The sequence below is a fragment of the Equus asinus genome, chromosome 26, assembly GCF_041296235.1.
Source record: "Equus asinus isolate D_3611 breed Donkey chromosome 26, EquAss-T2T_v2, whole genome shotgun sequence".
NCBI classification, from domain to species: domain Eukaryota; kingdom Metazoa; phylum Chordata; class Mammalia; order Perissodactyla; family Equidae; genus Equus; species Equus asinus.
In genome coordinates, this window is record NC_091815.1 from 32,662,073 (window position 1) to 32,679,851 (window position 17,779).

At 51.9% G+C, this 17,779-nt stretch overlaps 1 protein-coding gene and 1 long non-coding RNA gene across 5 annotated transcripts; one reads left to right on the plus strand and one right to left on the minus strand.

Moving 5' to 3' along the window:
• Positions 1–283: 283 nt before the first annotated feature.
• On the minus strand, positions 284–7,053 carry LOC123281302 (uncharacterized). The gene is made up of 3 exons (XR_006520740.2): positions 6,872–7,053; positions 5,306–5,381; positions 284–1,566 (listed from the first exon to the last, which is right to left on the minus strand). It is a non-coding gene; the product is annotated as an uncharacterized lncRNA (long non-coding RNA).
• On the plus strand, positions 6,562–16,439 carry LOC106838233 (zinc finger protein 16-like). Of its 4 annotated transcripts, none has more exons than XM_044760246.2 (4): positions 6,562–6,648; positions 8,508–8,722; positions 12,412–12,783; positions 13,805–16,439. In XM_044760246.2, the coding sequence occupies exons 2-4, from the start codon at positions 8,612–8,614 to the stop codon at positions 14,504–14,506; spliced, it is 1,185 nt and encodes a 394-aa protein (XP_044616181.1). In that variant the 5' UTR covers positions 6,562–6,648; positions 8,508–8,611; the 3' UTR covers positions 14,507–16,439. The 4 variants fall into 4 exon arrangements, with proteins under 4 accessions (XP_044616181.1, XP_070354290.1, XP_044616180.1 ...); XM_070498189.1 differs by having other exon boundaries at positions 6,633–6,770; XM_044760245.2 differs by lacking the exon at positions 6,562–6,648 and adding an exon at positions 7,138–7,255.
• Positions 16,440–17,779: the final 1,340 nt, after the last annotated feature.

The following is a 17,779-nucleotide window of genomic DNA, read 5'->3' on the forward strand; positions in this document are numbered from 1 at the left end:
AAGCTTAAGAAGCAGCCCCAGAATGAGATGGCCAGGCCTAGACCTGCTTGCAAGCATCTTAACAGAGCGTGAGAATGAAGCCAGCACTGACGACGACAGGCCTAAGAGATGAAGAAAATCTGCATCCTGGCTTAATCTAGTGGAGTGTGCCCTGCTGTGGGGCTTCCTAAGGCAGACAGAAGAGATTATAATGACTTAAGGCAGTTTGAGTTGGGGTCTCTGTTATCACAAGGGGGGAGGGGGACCGAAGTCTATTGCAGGTGACAGAAATCCAGATCAATGTAGCCCGGCAGATTTCAAACTTTAATGTGAACAAAAATCACCCAAGCACCTTATTAAAACAGTTGGATCAGGAGATCTGTGGTGGGGGCCTAGAATTCTAGGAAGCTCTCCAACGACGAGGTTGCTGCTGGATCGCAGACATGCTTTGAGTAGCAACGAAGGAGCTTAACATAAAAGGTCGCTCAGCAATTTAAGTCACGAGGCAGTTAAAGGCCTCAATACAGCTGAATCCAGAGGCTCAAATAATGTCAGGTCTCTACCTTGTGGTTGTGCTGTTTGCATCATGGCCTCCTTCAAAAGAAGGCCAAGAGAGCCGCTTCAAGCCCCAATCCTATATCCTCAAATCTTCATCCAAAGAGACCTCTCCAGCAGCATCCATATATCAAATCTCAAGGAAGAAGTTGATTATATTATCTATGGTTATGTTAATGCTGTGTCACAACCTTAACACTTCAAAGGTATGTGACAATAAGCATTTATTGTTTATGTGTCGTTTACTGTTTATGTGCTCAAACTTGAGTGGGCCTCGGGAAACTGATTGCCCAGAGATCTTGTTAAAACACAGATTGGGGTGCCCCATCCCCCGAGTTTCTGATTGAGTAGGTCTGAGGATTTGCATGTCTAGTAAGTTCCCAAGTGATGTTGAAGCTTCTGGTTCAAAGATGAAACTTGGAGAATCTCTGATCAAAGCCTGGACCTGTGCCCATTCCTGTAACAGGCCAACTGGGCAGACAGGATGTACAGCGTCACAGAGAGCGGGGAGGGAGGGCCGTTAAAGAAAGGAGGCAGGAGGAATCCTGAGCAGGCAAACCCGCAGTGGTCCAGCATAGACCAGTGTCCCAAACCTCTCCACTTGACTCTTATCATTAGATTCTTGGATGTGGGTTCTGGGAAGGGAAAGAACTTGGGCCATAATATAAATTAAAGAAGGGCCAGTGGAGGTGGGTCAGGATGTCAGAGAGACAGATGTGGGTAGTGACATCAGCAGGGCCTTATACTTACAAAAGGAGGTGAATCTTTATCCTGAGAGCAATGGAAAGTCATTCAAAAATTTAAGGCAGGGGTGTGGCTTGACTGGATGTATAAAAATAAAACCACCCCTGGCAGCTTTATTGTGACAAATGCATCCATGTGAGTCCAGAGGACGAAGAGATTTATGGTCAGCAAAACAGGACAGAGCAGATTTTTCAGACAAGTGGATCTTGAACGATGTGTTTGCCAGGAAGAGAAAATGGGAAAGAGCATTCTTGGCAGAGGGAACAGCCTGTGTAATGGTATTTTGCCCTTCGGGAAGACGAGAGAAAACCCAAAGGTCAGTGATTGATCTATGAACCTCTACATGCCCCACATGTCCACCATAATCCCTTGAGGCCTCTGCTCACATGTAACCTCCTCCTAAACGCCATCCCTGAGCAGTCTGTTTAAAGAGTCACTCCATCCCCTTTCTCTGCTTTGTTCTTCACAACACTTATCGTTACCTGAAATTATGCCACATAGCTCTTCACCAGTTTAGCACTGTGGTTAAGCTTACAGAGTATGAAGCCAGATTGTTTCAGTTCGGATCCCAGGTCCACTACGTACTTGCTGTGTGCCCTTCTGTTGCTTAATCTCTCTCTGTTACAGTTGGGGAATAATAATAGTGCCTGTTTCACAGGGTTTTGCGAGGGTAGCTGAATTAGCGCGTCTATCAATGTTCTCACATCGTCTGCATTTCCACTTCCACCAAAGCATCTTGTGAAAATTAATAAAGGCAAACCTCATTTAAACATGGAGATGGGGGTCCGGCCCAGTGGCGTAGTGATTAAGTTCTTGCACACCACTTTGCTGGACCAGGTTCAGATGCCACCCGGGGACCTACGAACTACTCATCAAACCACGCTGTGGCAGCATCCCACAAAAAATAGAGGAAGATTGGCACAGATGTTAGCTCAGGACAATCTTCCTCAAGCAAAATGAGGAAGATTGGCAACAGATGTTAGCTCGGGGCCAATCTTCCTCACAAAAAATAAAAAATAACAAAAAATAAAAATGGAGACAGGAGGCCAGAAGGGGGCGCCCTCATGCACTACCACTAAACAAATTACAGGAAGGATTGTCACTTACAGACCTCAACAGGAAGAGATGTACATTGCATCCCAAGGAGAAATCCACTACCCCAGCAACAAAGCCAATTAGAAAATGTCACCACCCTAAAGTCTTGTTTTTTACCAATGGATTTTTGTTCAAAATAACCCCTCCCAACTTCCTCCTCTTTCTCTATAAAATAACTTCCTCTCCTTTGCTTGTTGGACTTGCCTATGGCTTTTGCTATAGCTTGCTTGTCCCTAATTGCAATTTCTCTGCTATTCCCAAATAAACTCATTTTGCTGGTAAATAACTGACTTTTATTTTTAGGTTGACATTACGAAGTACCTATTAGCATACTGTTTTCTCTAGTGATTTGTGTTCGTTGTTGTTATCAACAGTCAATCTCCTCCCACCAAAATATAAGCTCTCTTTTGTTTCCCATTGTATCTGCCTAGAACCGTGCCTGCCGCAAAGTAAGCACTAAAAAAGATGAAAGAATAAAAATGGCAGCCTGGCTAGTAAGGCTAGTGCTTCATCATGCCTCATTGTTGCTATAGTGACAATAGAGCCTGCCTAAAGATTCCCAGCGTCAGTCACTTCGTTCCCATCCAGATCACCTACTGGCGGCCACTTGTGTCTTCCGCTGTAGCAGCCAGAAAACTACAACTCCCAGCAGGCTGAGCGCCGCCAGCGCGGGCCTGCTAAGAGTGGGCGCCTGCGCAGTAGAATCTGCAGTCCGGCGCTCCATCTGAGCATGTGCGGGCTGCGGGGTTCTTAGTCGCTGGAGGCAGAGGACAGAGGAGGGAGCTCTGTTCGCTGAGCTTTGTGCGGGTGCCCCCTCGTCTCTCCCCACTCTCGCGGTCCGAGGGATCTGGGTCCCTGGACCGACATTTCGGCGTGGGGGGGGGCGTGGAGGGGACCGCTCTGGTTTCCATGGTGACAGGCCGGGTTGTGCACGCGGAGGGGATTGCTGCGGGAGGGGTGGAGGGGAAGCCAAAGGTAGGCGTTGCCATGGTAACCCTGGAGCGGAAGGAGTTTAGGGATGTCGTGGGAGGAATGAGAGTAACAGCCTGGGATGTTTGGTGGAAGAATGGGGAGTGTGATGGAGGAAGCGGTTAGAAAAAAGAGGAGTTGAAGTGATACTAGGGGAATTAGGTGTTTTGAGCGAGTGGGAGTGTTTTGGTGGATTCATATATAATAAGGGGATTTGGGGAGGTCATTGGAGAAATCGGTATGCTGATAAGTACCTGGGATGTTTCAGGGGAAGTGGAAATGCAGTAGGGCACATTAGGACGTTAAATTCATTTATCAATCAGATTATCTGCAAAGCTCCTCGTATGTGCCAGGCACGGCTAGATTTGGAGAATACAGTGGTGAGCGGGACGTGTGAGATTATAGAGGAGTTTAGGGTTTATGGGGGAGTTAGAGTGTTATAGGAAAAGGAGCGTGTTGTCGCATGGGAGAAACGGGCAGTTGGAAAGAACTCGATTATAAGAAGAAGTTGGAATTGGGGTATTCTGTAAGTTAATTCTGGCACTGTTTTAGAGGACTAATGAAGTACCAGCCTCTGGGGAGCGCTGGGGACTCCTCAGAGCGAAGTTAGTCTTATGGATAGGGTTGCCAGGTTTAGGGGAAAAGCAATGCCCAGTTGAATTCAAATTTCACCACGTATAGTATTTTAGTTGTTTGCTGTTTATCTGAAATTCAAATTTAACTGGGCAGTCTGCATTTTCATCTGGCAACCCTAATTTCAGGGAATTGGGATGTTTGGGAAGAATGGGTTCTTATAGGGGACGTGGAGCGTTACAGTGTAATTGGCTTGTAGGAAGAGGAGCTGGGGATACTCAGGAAAAGGCGGAGTGTTGAAGCCAACATTAAGATCACCACTTACTGTATGCCCGGGGCTATGCTAAATGCTTTTGTTTTCAAAAGCTCTTTATGATGGGAAATTTCAACCCTACACAATAGTAGAACAATGTAATGAAGCTACTTGCACCCTCTCTGCTTTAAATGAGCACCATATTGAAGCATCACGACAATGCTATGAGGTAACATTACTATTATCCCCCCATTTTACAGTTGAGGAAACTGAGGCACAGAGAGGTTAAATAACTTGAACCAAGTCACCCATTGGAAGGGGCAGGACCAGGATTTGGAACCAGGCAGTCTGGCCTCCGTCTGCAGTGTAACACACAACTTCCATTTGGGAAGTATCGGTGGGGGGAAGTGGGACCTTGTGAGAGCAACAAGAAGGTGGTAGGGTGTCAAAGGAAAGAGAATTGGGCTGTAGGAGCACGTGCCCTTGTTAGAGGATTCCTATAAGGGCGAGTGGAGGCTTGTTGGGAGCACTGGGATGTTTGGGAGAGTAGGGGAGTTATAGGAAGAGTTTGGTGTTTTGAGGTATAACGGGAAGTTGTGTAGCTGTGTTTTCTAGTACAGTAGCAGGTAGCCACGTGTGGCTAAATTAAATTAAAATGAAATGCAATTAAAAACTCGGTTCCTTGGTTACACCACATTTCACATACTCAGTGGCCCCACTGTATTGTACACTGAAGTCCTAGACCATTTCCATCACTGCAGAAAGTTCTATCTGCCGGCACCGATGTGTGGCAAGAAATAGGATGTTACGGTGAACGTGGGGTTTCCTGGTTCCTAACTCTCCGGCCTTCTGTCTTATCACTTGCCCTCATGCCTCATCCACAGCCGGCTCTAGCCTGTTCCCCAAACAGGACCAACTCCATCTAACTTTGACCCCTGCTCTTCCCTCTGCCTGGAATCCCCATCCAGCTCTTTGCACTTCAGGCTTAAATGTCACCTCCCGGGAGAGGATCCCCTTGAGAGCCTTATTGAAAGCCGCCAGCATCCCCTTCCCACCACCAGCAACTATCCCATCCCCCTGTATTATTTCTTTCAGAAAACTTTCCAGGATCTAAACTCTTGTTCATTTATCATTTACCTTGTCATTGTCCATCTTCCCCACTAGGGGGAGGCCTCCCCCTCACCATGGAACATTCCAGGGCCTGAAATTGTGCCTGGCGCAGAAGAAACAATAAATTATGTTGACTAAGCAAATCGAGGCTATTCAGAATTCGAGAGTAGTGATATTACAGGGGAGATTGGGGTGTTATTGGGGGGGCATAGGAATTGATACCAGGAATTTGGGTGATAAAGGAAGGATTGGGGCACAAGGGGGTATGGAGGACATTAGAAAACAAATGAGGGGGTGGCAGAGGAGGACTTGGGACGTTCCATGGAATTGGCTATTTGCAGGATTATTAATTCCCCAGTGCCTCAGTTTCCTCATCTGTAAAATGGGAATAATAACGATATCCATTTCATAAGTTTGTTTGAGGCTTAACTGAGGTAACACATGGAACGTGTTTAGAAGACACCCTGTCATCATCAAAATTATTACTGATGTTAAAGCAGGAGTTGGGGTACACAGGATCCTGCCTCCTTGCTTCACCCAGTTCCCCAACTTGGCCTCACTGCACCTGGGAAGAACCCTGGGGTTCCAAAAAGTGGTTTGAAATCCACTCTGCTGAGGCAGGCCACCGCAGACTGTGACAATAGCGGGCACGTGGCAGGAGATGGGTAGCAGTAACTCTTCCCCGTGTAGACGGTCCAGAGCCCTCTTCACAGCTCCCCACCTGGCCGCCTTCACTCATCAAAGCCCCATGCCTGCCCCCATGCTGACATTTAATTAGCCCTGAACTACACCGTGCCACAGGTTTTACCTATGGGATCACCCATGCTCCCCAGGAGGTGGGCATTGTGCCCGTGTTCCGGCTGGGGAAATTAAATCAGAGAGGTTCAGCGATTTGCCTAAGGACACACACATTAGAGGAGAGTCGTTCTCCCCAACCTCCACCCCTCCACTTTGAGTGGCTCTCATTTTAGCAGAAAGAATGCCTGGATGGAGTCACAGAGAACTAGCCGGCTCCCAGTACGGCTCAGTCATGCACTTATTGAGGCTCATTCTCTCTGCGCCTCAGTTTCTTCATGTGGAAAATGGCTGCTTTGAGAATTGAAGATAACGTGCTTATGCTGTCTGGTACATGCCAAGCGTATCAGTAATCAGTATTATATATCAGTCCTCTCCTTTTCTTTTGAGACTGAAGCTGTGGGTTGACATTTGAGGGGAAATTCGGCGACGGCGAATGGGGAGACCTCCCCAAGTCAGCCCCCTAATATATGCCGGCCGCTGGTCCAGAAATCCGCTACGCATGCGCATTCCGGGGCTCAGGATGCGGGGCGGCCCCGGATCTTAGGATGGATGGAGACGCCCGAGAACCCAAGGTCTAGCTGGAGGGGAAGGTGCAGAGCACAGCGCTAAGTGGGGCGGGGGTAGCGATAGGGAGGCTGCGAAGTGTAGGGAGACACTGGTCGAATCTAAAAGGCACAGGCCAGCCGGCGGCCCGGTCAGTTTCTAGCTGAACAGGGATTCCGTTCATGCTTCACCCCCCCCCCCCGGTAATGGTCTCGCCCGACTCCCCTTCTCTTCTGCCACTCCAGGACGTACCAATTTCGCAGCAGAGGGATGAGAGGAGTGGGCCTGGGTGCAGAAGGGACCATGCGGCGGGCGGGACCATTGTCGTGGAGATCGGGGGAAAACGTAGGTGGAGGGGGCGGCGGTAAAGGGGTCCAAACAGTTAGAAGAGGAGAGGCCATCAGGCCCCTTGTTTGAAGGCTGGGGCGGGGCTTGGAAGACGTTTGCAAGGAAAAGAAGGCGGGGCCTCTGGAAAGGCGCGTTCATTGGGTGGGGAGGTGGGAGGTTGCGGTGGGCGAGTTCATTGTGTGTCCGAGTGAGGGGGATGAAATTGGTTGGGAGACACCATTGTTTGTAGGGGGAGATTCCGGCAGTGCTTGGCGGTGGCCTCTGCGTGCATGAATGGGGAGGGTCCGGGTGAGTGTGTGCATGGGTAACGGGTTTGAATTATGCCTTGAAGGAGGATTTGGATTCTGACAGAGGCTCTGAGAGGGCACATCAGATGTGGGGGAACAACAGGCACAAGTGTCCCTTGGCGGAAGAGTTAAGGACCCACTTGCAGAAGGAGGGGCTGCCTTTGGCGTGTAAGGTCCACAGGCAAATACATCCAGAGTGATGCTGGAGAGTATGCAGGGGACATACCAAAAGGGCCTGGACTGCCAGGTTGAGGGGCCTGATGCGGTCCCCGGGTGCTGGGGAGCCATGGGAGGGCTGTGAGCAGGAGAGGAGCAAGATCAACTCTGGGTGAAGAAAGATCCGTCTGGGGCCATGTCGGGGTTCGACTGGAGTGGGGAGACTGGAGGTGTGGAGGGCAGAGAGGAGGCTGGAGTGATGATCCAGGGGGAGAGGAGGAACCCTGAGCTGGGACACGGGCCATGGGGACAGAGGGGAGGATACAAGGAGAGAGAAAACACAGGAGGGATGGGGCTTGGGGACTGACAGGTGGGGGAGGGGAGGAGAAGGTGGGACGAGACCTCCCCGGGGCATCTGGCCCAGTGACGCGGTGGACAACCGGGCTATGCACAGATGGGGACCCCCGGAGGAGGAGTGGGTTTGGAGGAAGACTCTGAGGTCAGCATGGATGTCATGAGTTTGAGAGACCAGCAGGTCATCCGCAGGGCTCAGGAGGGAGGTCCTGGTTCTGTCTGCTGTGTTTGGTCCTTGGTCCTGTGGGGGCGGGGGGGAGGGGCGGTGTTGAGCTAGCTGGGGAGAGGGAGGTCAAGTGAGGAAGTCAAGGGTTCAGTTTAAGAAGCCATATTGTGAAGGGCCTTGAACGCCAGACTGAGGAGCTCATTTTTCTCCTGGGGGTGCTAGGGAGCCATGGGAGGAATGTGAGTGGGGCAGGGGCAGCACTGGAGGACAGAAAGACCCCTCTAGGGCCACATGGGGAATGGACCGGAGAGGGGAGACCAGAGGCAAGGAGCCCAGGCAGGAGGCTGGACGAGGACAAGCATGAGCTGGGCTCAAGGTGGCGAGGATGAAGAGAAGTATATAGTTGGTGGTTGAGGCCATGGGAATATCTGTGATCTCCCCAAGGAGGGTCTTGGCAAGAGATGGCCTGGCTGGGCCCCAGGGCAAATGAGACCTGGGAGGAGACCCCGCTCCCAACACCAGCAGCATGGAGAAAGACGGAGACTGTTGCCTGAGGCTCCCCTTCTCTCTCCCTCAGTCCCCTCTGCCTCCTCGCAGCCGGAGCTGACCAACAACAGCCCCGCCTCACTGTCACCTCAGCATCCAGAGCCCCAGGGCCAAGTCAGGGGCAGACCCCACGCCATGAAGGTGGGAGATGGAGACGTGAGTCCTGGAGACCCCCCAGACTGTCAGGGGTTGGATCCATCTCAACTGAGGACACACTCTGAGGAGCCCGAGGTCCCGGAAGAAGAGGTGAGCACCCCAAGTCCCACCCCGGGAGGGGGCGCCTGTGGGTTTAGTTCCAAGCTCTGCCACTTCCTGGCTTTGCGACTCGGCCCATGGACACCCTGCTCTGAGCCTCAGTTTCTGCGTCTGTGAAATGCCACCTTTCCCGTTGCGGGGAATCCCTAGAGACGGCGCTGGTTCAGAGCAGTTGCACAATAAATGTGTTTATTATTCTCGGGCCTGAAACAGGAGGCAGCCATAGATGCTGTTTGTCCCTCTTGAGAGGCATTTGAGAAAATGAGGATTCCCTCGCCGCCTCCTCCCCTTACACCTCCCAGGTCTCTGCTTCCCGTGTCATCTTCTCAGTGAGCCCTCCCAAGTCGCCCCCTTCAAGGGGCATCCCCGCCCCAGCCCTGGCATTTCCTGTTTCCTTTCTCTGCTTCACTTCTCAAGTTTTAATGAAACTGTTGCCTTCCAGCCGGTCTTCCTAAAAACTCACGTATTTGTGCTAGTGTAAGTGAAAAAGTTATTTACCAGCTCATGTTCATCTAAACCCCAAGAGAAGCTGGTTTCAGTGAAAACTTTCGGTCTGCAAATTTGTTTAAAGAAAACTGTTGGATATCAGCTGATTTTAAGTTATTGTGCACAAGATGTGTTCATGAGAACCATTGCATTCAAACGAGTTCTAATGACAACTCATCTGCCACACTTCATATCTTATTTGCTTCTCTTGTGCTGGGCCGCAGCTCCTGATTCAGGAATCTGTTGTGAGCAACATTCATGTGTAAATATGTTTCACCAGCCTTCCCCTGCGATTCTGATGCAGGTATCCTGAGAACCACACTGTGGTCCAGCCCATCCCCCTCATTTCTCAGGTGAGGAAATTGATGTCCAGAGAGGCATCTTGACTTCCCTGAGGTCACACAGCACGTCAACAGCAGTCCAGGCATTCTGGCTGGGGCCCAGCCCAGGAGAAGTCAGTCACTGCTAAGTGATGTTCAAATTGTTCCCGTGCCTCTCTGGGCTCTCAGGTCCCCAACTATCAAATAAGGGTTCATCATTAACCAGGGCCAGGATATCATGGGCTCCAATCCCACCTTTGCCTCTTACTAGCTGTGTGATCTTGTCCAGATATTTCTTAATCTCTGTGCCTCGCTTTTCTCATCTGTCAGATGGGGATAACAAAAGTCCCCACCTCAGAGAGTGAGTTCAGTGAGTTGATCACATGAATTGCTCAGAGCAGTGCCTACATCCTCTAAGTGTCCAATAAGTATTAGCTGACAACATTATCTCTAACATTGTCACTAAGAGGTCTGCGAATATACTGGGTAGGTGGGTGAGTACTGATTTGTGAGGGCTGGCTTTCGAACCCAACTTTCCAGATTCAAATCCTGACTCTTCCACTTCCAAGCTCTGTGGCCTCAGGCTAGTGACTCACCCTCTCTGAGCTTCAGTTTCCCTGCAGATGACTGGGTTATTGTAAGCCCTCAATATGGTACCAAGTATACAGAAAGTGCTAAATAAATGCCAAGCAAACTGTTTTTATTAGCTGTGCCCCTCTGTGTTTGGAGTGTTGGCTGCAAATGGCATATGTTAGTTTGCCATGGCTGCTGTAATAAATTATCACAAACTCAGTGAGCTAAAACCACACACATTTACTCACCTACAGTCTGGAGATCAGAAGTTCAAAATTGGGGCCGGCCCGGTGGCGCAGCGGTTAAGTTCGCACCTTCCCGCCTCTCAGCAGCCTGGGTTTCGCCAGTTCGGATCCCGGGTGCAGACATGGCACCACTTGGCACGCCATGCTGTGGCAGGCATCCCATATATAAAGTAGAGGAAGATGGGCACGGATGTTAGCTCAGGGCCAGTCTTCCTCGGCAAAAAGAGGAGGATTGGCAGCAGTTAGCTAATCTTCCTAAAAAAATAAAGTAAAATAAAAAAGAATTTCAAAATCAACTTCACTGGGCCCACATCAAGGCATCAGCAGGGCTGTGCTCCCTCTGTGCTTGGCTGTAGGGGAGAAACCACTTCCTTGACTTTTCCAGCTTCTAGAGCTGCATTCCTTACATTCTGTCTTCAAAGCCAGCAGGAGCCTAGCATCTTGATTCAGTGCTCACATTGCTTTCTTCTTCTGCATCAAATTTCCCTCTGCTTCCCTCTTATGAGGACATTTGCGATTACATTTAGGGCCACCTAGATAGTCCAGGATGATCTCCCCATCTCATGGTCCTTCATTTAATCACATCTGCAAAGTCCCTGTGACCACTTAAAGTAACATTCATAAGTTCCAGGGATTGAGGACCTGGAAATGTTTGGAGGCCATTATTCAGCCTACCACGTGGCAGAAAATCCAAATCAAACTGCTTAAGCAACAAAAGGTAAGTTATTGCCTCACTTAACCAAAAAGTGTAGGAGCAGATGCTTCAGGTGTGGCTAGATCTAGGTGCCCATCAGGAAGCTGTCTCTCCCTTCTCTTGGTGCTGTTTTCCTCTGTGACAGCTCCATTGACAGGCTGACTCCTCCCAAATAGTGCGAAACATGGACACAGGCAGCTCCAGGCTCACATCCAAAGATAAGTGCTATGGAGGAAATTAAAGTCGGGAAGGAAGTAGGCAGAGTCGGAGGGGTAGCATGAATTTCCATTTTAAATAGGGTGGTAAGGAAAAGCCTCAGTAAGAAGTGACATTCCAGCAAATACCTGACAAGTGTGAGGGAGGAATCCCGGCGGCCATCTCCGGGAGGAGGGTTCCGTGGAGGAACCTGGAGGAGGCCAGTGTGGCCAGACCCTAGTGAGCCAGGAGAGAGGGTGAGAGATGAGGTCAAAGAGGGAAGGCGGGCAGGTCACGCCGGGGCTCGCGGGTCGTGGTGAGGACTTGGGCTGTTCTCTGAGCTAGAGGGGGGCGCGGGGAGAGCTGAGGAGGGCCTTGCCTAATGTGACTGAGGTGTTAACAGGCGCCCTCTGGGGAACACACTGGGGAGGTCGAGGGCCGAGGCAGGGATTCCAGAGAGGAGACCACTGCAGCAGTAACGGGGGGGGGGGGGATGATTTCGGCTTAGAGGTGGTGGTGGCTGGAGGGACGGTGAGAAGAGGTCGGACTCTGGATGTATTTGCAAGATAAAGCCAACAGGTTTGCTGAGGGATTCCATGAAGGTGCCTGAGAAAGGTGTCCCGCTTTTACCCTGAGCGCCTTGCAGGAAAGGAGCTGCCTTTTGCTGACATGAAGACGTCAGCAGGAGCAGGGGCAGGGTGGAGGAACAGCGATGGGGTGGAGGAGCGGGGCGGGGTGGAGGAGCAGCGGTGGGGTGGAGGAGCAGGGGCGGGGTGGAGGAGCAGCGGTGGGGTGGAGGAGCAGGGGCGGGGTGGAGGAGCAGGGTGGAGGAGTAGCGGCGGGGCGGAGAAGCAGTGGTGGCGGGGTGGAAGGGGGAGTGGAGGAGCAGAGGCGAGGTGGAGGAGCAGCGGTGGGGTAAAGGAGTGGGGTGGAAGAGCAGCGGCGGGGCGGAGGAGCAGTGGTGGCGGGGTGGAAGAGCGGCGTCGGGTGGAGGAGCAGGATTTCCGGCATGAACCCGTTTAGGCCGCATCTCTGCTCCAGGAGGGAGGTCCGGTTATCTGCTCGTTTGACAGAGGCGGCTGCGGCCTCAAGCCCAGGGACCCGCCGCTGGGCAGCGGTGGCATCCGGGCTGACCCGGGTCCTGAGCCCTCTCTCCTTCTCTCCCAGGCGCCCGGGGGAGACGAGGCGGCGGCCCCGGCCCTGCTGCGGCTCATCGACGAGCGCGGGGCGTACTCGACCGCGCGCCTCGTGCCCGACGGGGCGCCAGGCTCCCTCCGCGGCGGCGCCGAGAGCCCGGAGAGGGGGGCGCGGCCCAGGCCGTTCGGCTGCGCGGCCTGCGGGAAGGCCTTCAAGCGCGCGTGGGAGCTGCTGAGCCACGAGGTGGTGCACACGGCGGCCCGGCCCTTCCGCTGCGGCCTGTGCGCGGCCGCCTTCAAGCGCCACTCGGACTGCAAGAGCCACCGGCTGGTGCACAGCGACGAGCGGCCGCACCGCTGCGACGCCTGCGGCAAGCGCTTCAAGCGCGCCAGCAACCTGCAGGTGGGGGCCTGGGGGCTGGGGGCTGGGGGCTGGGGGCGGGGCCCAGGGGCAAGGGGCGGGGCAGGGCGGTGGGCTGGAGGTGGGGCGGGGTCTGGAGGGAGGGGTGGAACTTTCCGGCAATAGGGAGAGCGGGGCTGGGCCAGAAGGGAATGGGGGAGTGCCCGGGCTGTGGAGTTGGGAGGGGTTAAATGGATGTGGAGGTGGCCTAGAAGGTGGAAGAGGCCCAGGAAAGATGAAAGCCAAGAGGCCTAGAGAAAGTAGACTTGCCAGTGAGGGAGGTGGCAGCGATGGTCATGACATGATAGAAAATGGGGACGGGTTTCTGAGGTGGGTAGGGAGATGGGGTCTGATTGGGAGGAGAAGGTGCCGGAAAGGGATGTTCCAGTGGGTGGGGTGGGCGCGGGTGTGCTGAGAGCCGTGATGGAAGAAAGGAGAGGCCTCGTGTTAGCCTGGAGGAGCCCCGCTCTCACAGCCCTACCCTGATCCCTCCTGTTACCCGGTGCTGCGCTGACCTTCTCGTGGTGCCCCCCCTTGTGTGGCCAAGGGGGCAAGAGATGCTGGAATTCTCTGCCTAAGGAGCCCCAAGGCTGCTTCCAGGGCGCTCTCTGGATCCAGCCTCCCAAGGATGCACTTTGCCCTGCCGGCGTGTGCACTCCAGGCTGGAAGGACGGCAGGGAGGCTGGGGACATGTGGGCTGGGCTGTCCGTCTGTGCGTGGGGTATCCTGGAAGCTGAGCCAGTTCCCCTGGTTCCACCAAGTGCAGCTCTGAGGATTCCAAACATTACAAATGTGGACCTGGTGTTCTAGGTCATTGTGAAGGTATCTTGGTCAAAGTAGGAGGAAAAACATATTTCATAGTTGGATTTGTCATTTTAAAAATGTTTCCACGTATTGCATGTGCATCTCCGTTTGGTCTCCTTCCCAGAGACCTCGCAAGTATCAGGGGTGAGTTTAGCTGGAGAGGGGTGTCCTGCAGAGGTGAGCGCCCGCTCCTCACTCTTTGTGCTGTCCCTGCCCCCAGGAGCACCGGCGCATCCACACGGGCCAGCGCCCCTTTCCCTGCCCGTCTTGCCCGAAGCGCTTCAAGACCCCCTACGAGCTGCACCGCCATGAGCCGCGGCACGCCCCTTCACGGCCGTTCGCCTGTCCCGACTGCGGCAAGGCCTTTGCAGCGGGGCCTGCCCTGCTTCTGCACCGGCGGCGACGCTGCGAGGACAAGCCCCACGCGTGCCGGGTGTGCGGCAAGCGCTTCACGTACGGGCACAGCCTGCGGGTGCACGAGCGCGTGCACACGGGCGACCGGCCCTTCGTCTGCCCGCTGTGTGCCAAGGCCTTCAAGCAGTCCAACGCGCTGGCCTCTCACCGCCGCGTGCATTCGGGCGAGCGGCCCTACCGGTGCGCCACCTGTGGCAAGGCTTTCAAGCAATCGTCCTACTTGGCCGTTCACCAGCGCACGCACACGGGCGAGCGGCCCTACGCGTGCAACGCCTGTGGCAAGGCCTTCTCCAGGCCGTCGCTGCTCCTGCAGCACCGCCGTGTGCACAGCCCTGTGCGCCCTTATGCCTGCCGTTTCTGCCCCAAGCTCTTCAAGGACCTGGCCTACCATGCCATCCACGAGAAGGTGCACACGGGAGACACGCCCTGTAAATGCAGCGTCTGCAGCAAGGGCTTTGCGCACCCTAGCAGCCTGCTACAGCATCAGAGTGGGCATCGGGATGGCTGAGGGCTGCGTGCCAGGCCGTGGGGGCGGCCAGGGAGGGCTCAGTGTCCCCGCAGCTGCAATGTGGGATAACCATGTCCAACTGAGGCCCCATTTAGGGTATGCGGGACTCTGCACGGATAGAAACATTCTCTATTTGCGCTGTCCGATATCTTAGCCACCAGGCACGTGTGGCCCTTTGATCATTTGAAATATGGCTAATATCACTGCAGAAGTGATTTTTGGGGGGTAACTTTTTACTTTGAAATAGTTTAAGACCCACAGGAAGTTGCAAAAATAGAACGGAGCCTTCCCATGTACATTTCCCTCAGCTTCTCCCCCAATGATAATATCTTAGAGAACGTAAGACATTGTCAAAAACCCTGGAAATTGATGTCAGTACGATTCTGTTAACTCAGGTACAGACCTTATTCAGATTTCACCAAAACGTAAATGAATTTTGAAATGTACGTAATTTTGATTAACTTAAAATGTAAATGGTTAGCTGCCACCATCTTGGATAGGGCAGCTCTAAGGCGTGAAGACACCGATGGTGAGGGGTCCCCAGTGGTGGTTTGTGACATTTGAAGAACTGCCACACATGCCCATGTGAGCCACAAAATACTCTTGAGAAGGACTTTGCAGAGGGTCTTTACCAAAACCACCAATAATAAGGTCGTCCTTCGGCAAGGACTTTGCATTGGCAGTTTGTGGCATAAAGAACATCTGGGTAGCCACAAATGCAGGTGGGAGCTGTAGGAACTTTCTCAAATGTTAGCACTCCTGGGACTCCACCACATGCACGTAGACCTCTGGTGCCGAGGCCTTCCTGGTGGCGTTCATCGCGTTTTAAGAAATTCACAGATGAGTGGGTAACTCTTCAAAGAGGACACTCTGGGTTATGTCCACGCAGGCACAGGACCGTGAAACTGTTGGTGCCGAGATCTTCTCCTTTGTGGTGTATGGCATTTTAGGAAGAGTCGTTTTGCTAAGGACGATGGCTTGACCTGCATGGGTTCCATCTCTGATTAGCTGCTTCTTGGGCCTCATCTTTCAGATCAATGTATAATGGTTTGAGGCCTTTCCAGACCCGCCACAATGTTCCCTTCCACCCCAACAGCAGCTCCATGAACCTGACTTTGGGTGGAGACATTCTCCTGGACCTTGCCTTATGGATGGTTGGAAGTGTGATGAGATGGCTTATGGAATGGTGACCAAGGTGGTATCCAGAATATCGGAGTTGTCCCATTCCGCCCCCGAGATCAGCAATGTGGAAATAGTTTTTAAAGCCAGTAATATTCCAGGTACCATGTTGCTGGTGCTGAAGCATCCCCTGGGTGGCCTCTTGGATCTTTCAGAATCTCAGTATTGCCTCCCATCTGCCCACACCCCATTCTCAGCTCTCCATTGGTCTGCTCTCAAGGGGGTCACCCTTACGCATAGTTTGGCGTAAGGAAGTATGTTGACATCACTGGTTCTGTGATCCCTCTTGGTGATTTGGGACATTTCCAGCACACCTTCAGCTCTCCCTCTCGCACCTCTTGGTCTGGCCTCAGCTAACATTTATCAAATACTTGACAGCCTATGAGATGCTTTCACTTAAGCTTGTTGTCATTGTCTCTCTTCCCCCCGCCCCACTTCCTGTAAGGTAAGAATTATCCTTGTAGCCAGTTTGGGACAACGTCTTAACTCATTGGAGTGTAAACACAAACCAGTTTTGTATCTTATATAACCGTTATCAACTCTGCTTTACCTGCTGAGTCCAAGTCTAATGTTTACAAAAATCTCAATCCAACTCTATAACTTTTCAGTCTCTTTTGGTTATCCTGGTTATCTTGTTCTCTTAAGGGCTGAATCCTATTTGTTATTTTATTAATCATCAAATTTAAATGTATCGAAACATTCATTGCTATCAATCTACATCCAAAATTGCTATTAAAAATACAATAAAATCACATTCCATTAGGAATACCAGGTCTTAAAACACTTTTTGGAGCTTAGCAGGTTATACAAATAAATGGCAAGTTTCTTTAAATGTCAAAATGCCCTTAAAAATTTGCCTCCCTCCCCAGCTCTACCTAGCCATGATGAATGTAAAATTTAAATTTAATCCATTATCATCAAAGAAAAAGATGCAGAGTCTATGAAGAGCTTTAAAAGCGGCATTTACAGTGTGACCCTGCAGTCCTCTTCTCATTCCAGAGCGCAAGCATTGCCATCGTTCAACACTGTTTTGATTGTTACAAGAATTGCACATCACGCAGGATTGAAAAGTCCACCTGGGCCATTCTCAGTGCCCTGAGCCCTTTGGTTCTCCACAGTCCAGGGGACTCCAGAGTGCGCAGGAGAGCTTTGGCTTGTGTCAAACAGCTGACAGTACGTTAACAGAAGTTTCATATACATCGAAAGTCCCAAACTCCATCGTAGAGTTCAGGAGTCATAAATTACGTGAATGCTAGTGCAAGGTCCAGGTGCCCCCTCCCACCCCTCTCCAGCTGCTGAAAGTGCCTATGAATTAGGAGTGCCCACCCCTCTCTGGATACAATCAGTGCTTTTACAACTTGGACTTTGCCTCAGTCTGTAAAAATTTAAAAAATATCGAGTTCCGACTAATTGAGGAAAAAAAGTGGGAATTGCTCAGCTCATTTTAAAACTCGGCCTCTGGACCTGTGGCTCCAGTGACCTGAGGGGCAGAGTGGGTCTTGTGAGCTCTCACATACTTCATGCCATCTCCTGGACAGAGTTGACTCTGGCCTGAAGTAAGGACCAGACTGAGAAAAGGCATACGTCACCTACCCTGACTGCCTAAGACATAGTTAATAACGTCCTCTCTTTGGCTGGCTGAACCTACTGTTCGAGCCCATCTGTGAACTGGATGAGGACCGTTATTGGCCACGACAGCCACACCATCTCCAACAGGCGTTGATGGTCCCCTTGGGACTGGTTATGACATAGACGCTCAAGGCAGGCCACCTAGGTTCAAATCTCAGTTCTGCCACTTATAGCTTGTGACGTTGGCCGAGTTGCTTAGCCATTCTGTGCCTCATTTTCCTCTTCTATCAAATGGGGTAATGACGGTGCCTCCCTCAGCAGGTCGTGCGGAGGAATAAATGAGTTCATATGTGAGAGCACTTAAAGCAGGGCCCGGAAGTACGTCCCAGTTACTTGTTATTCAACATCAGCACAACTTCTTTCTGCTCATCTCCAGCGGGTGCTATCGCGCCACATGCCTTTTATGCACTGACTCTTTGCTCCATTAGCTGCACCAATCTTTAGAATGACCAGCCCAGAAGTCTT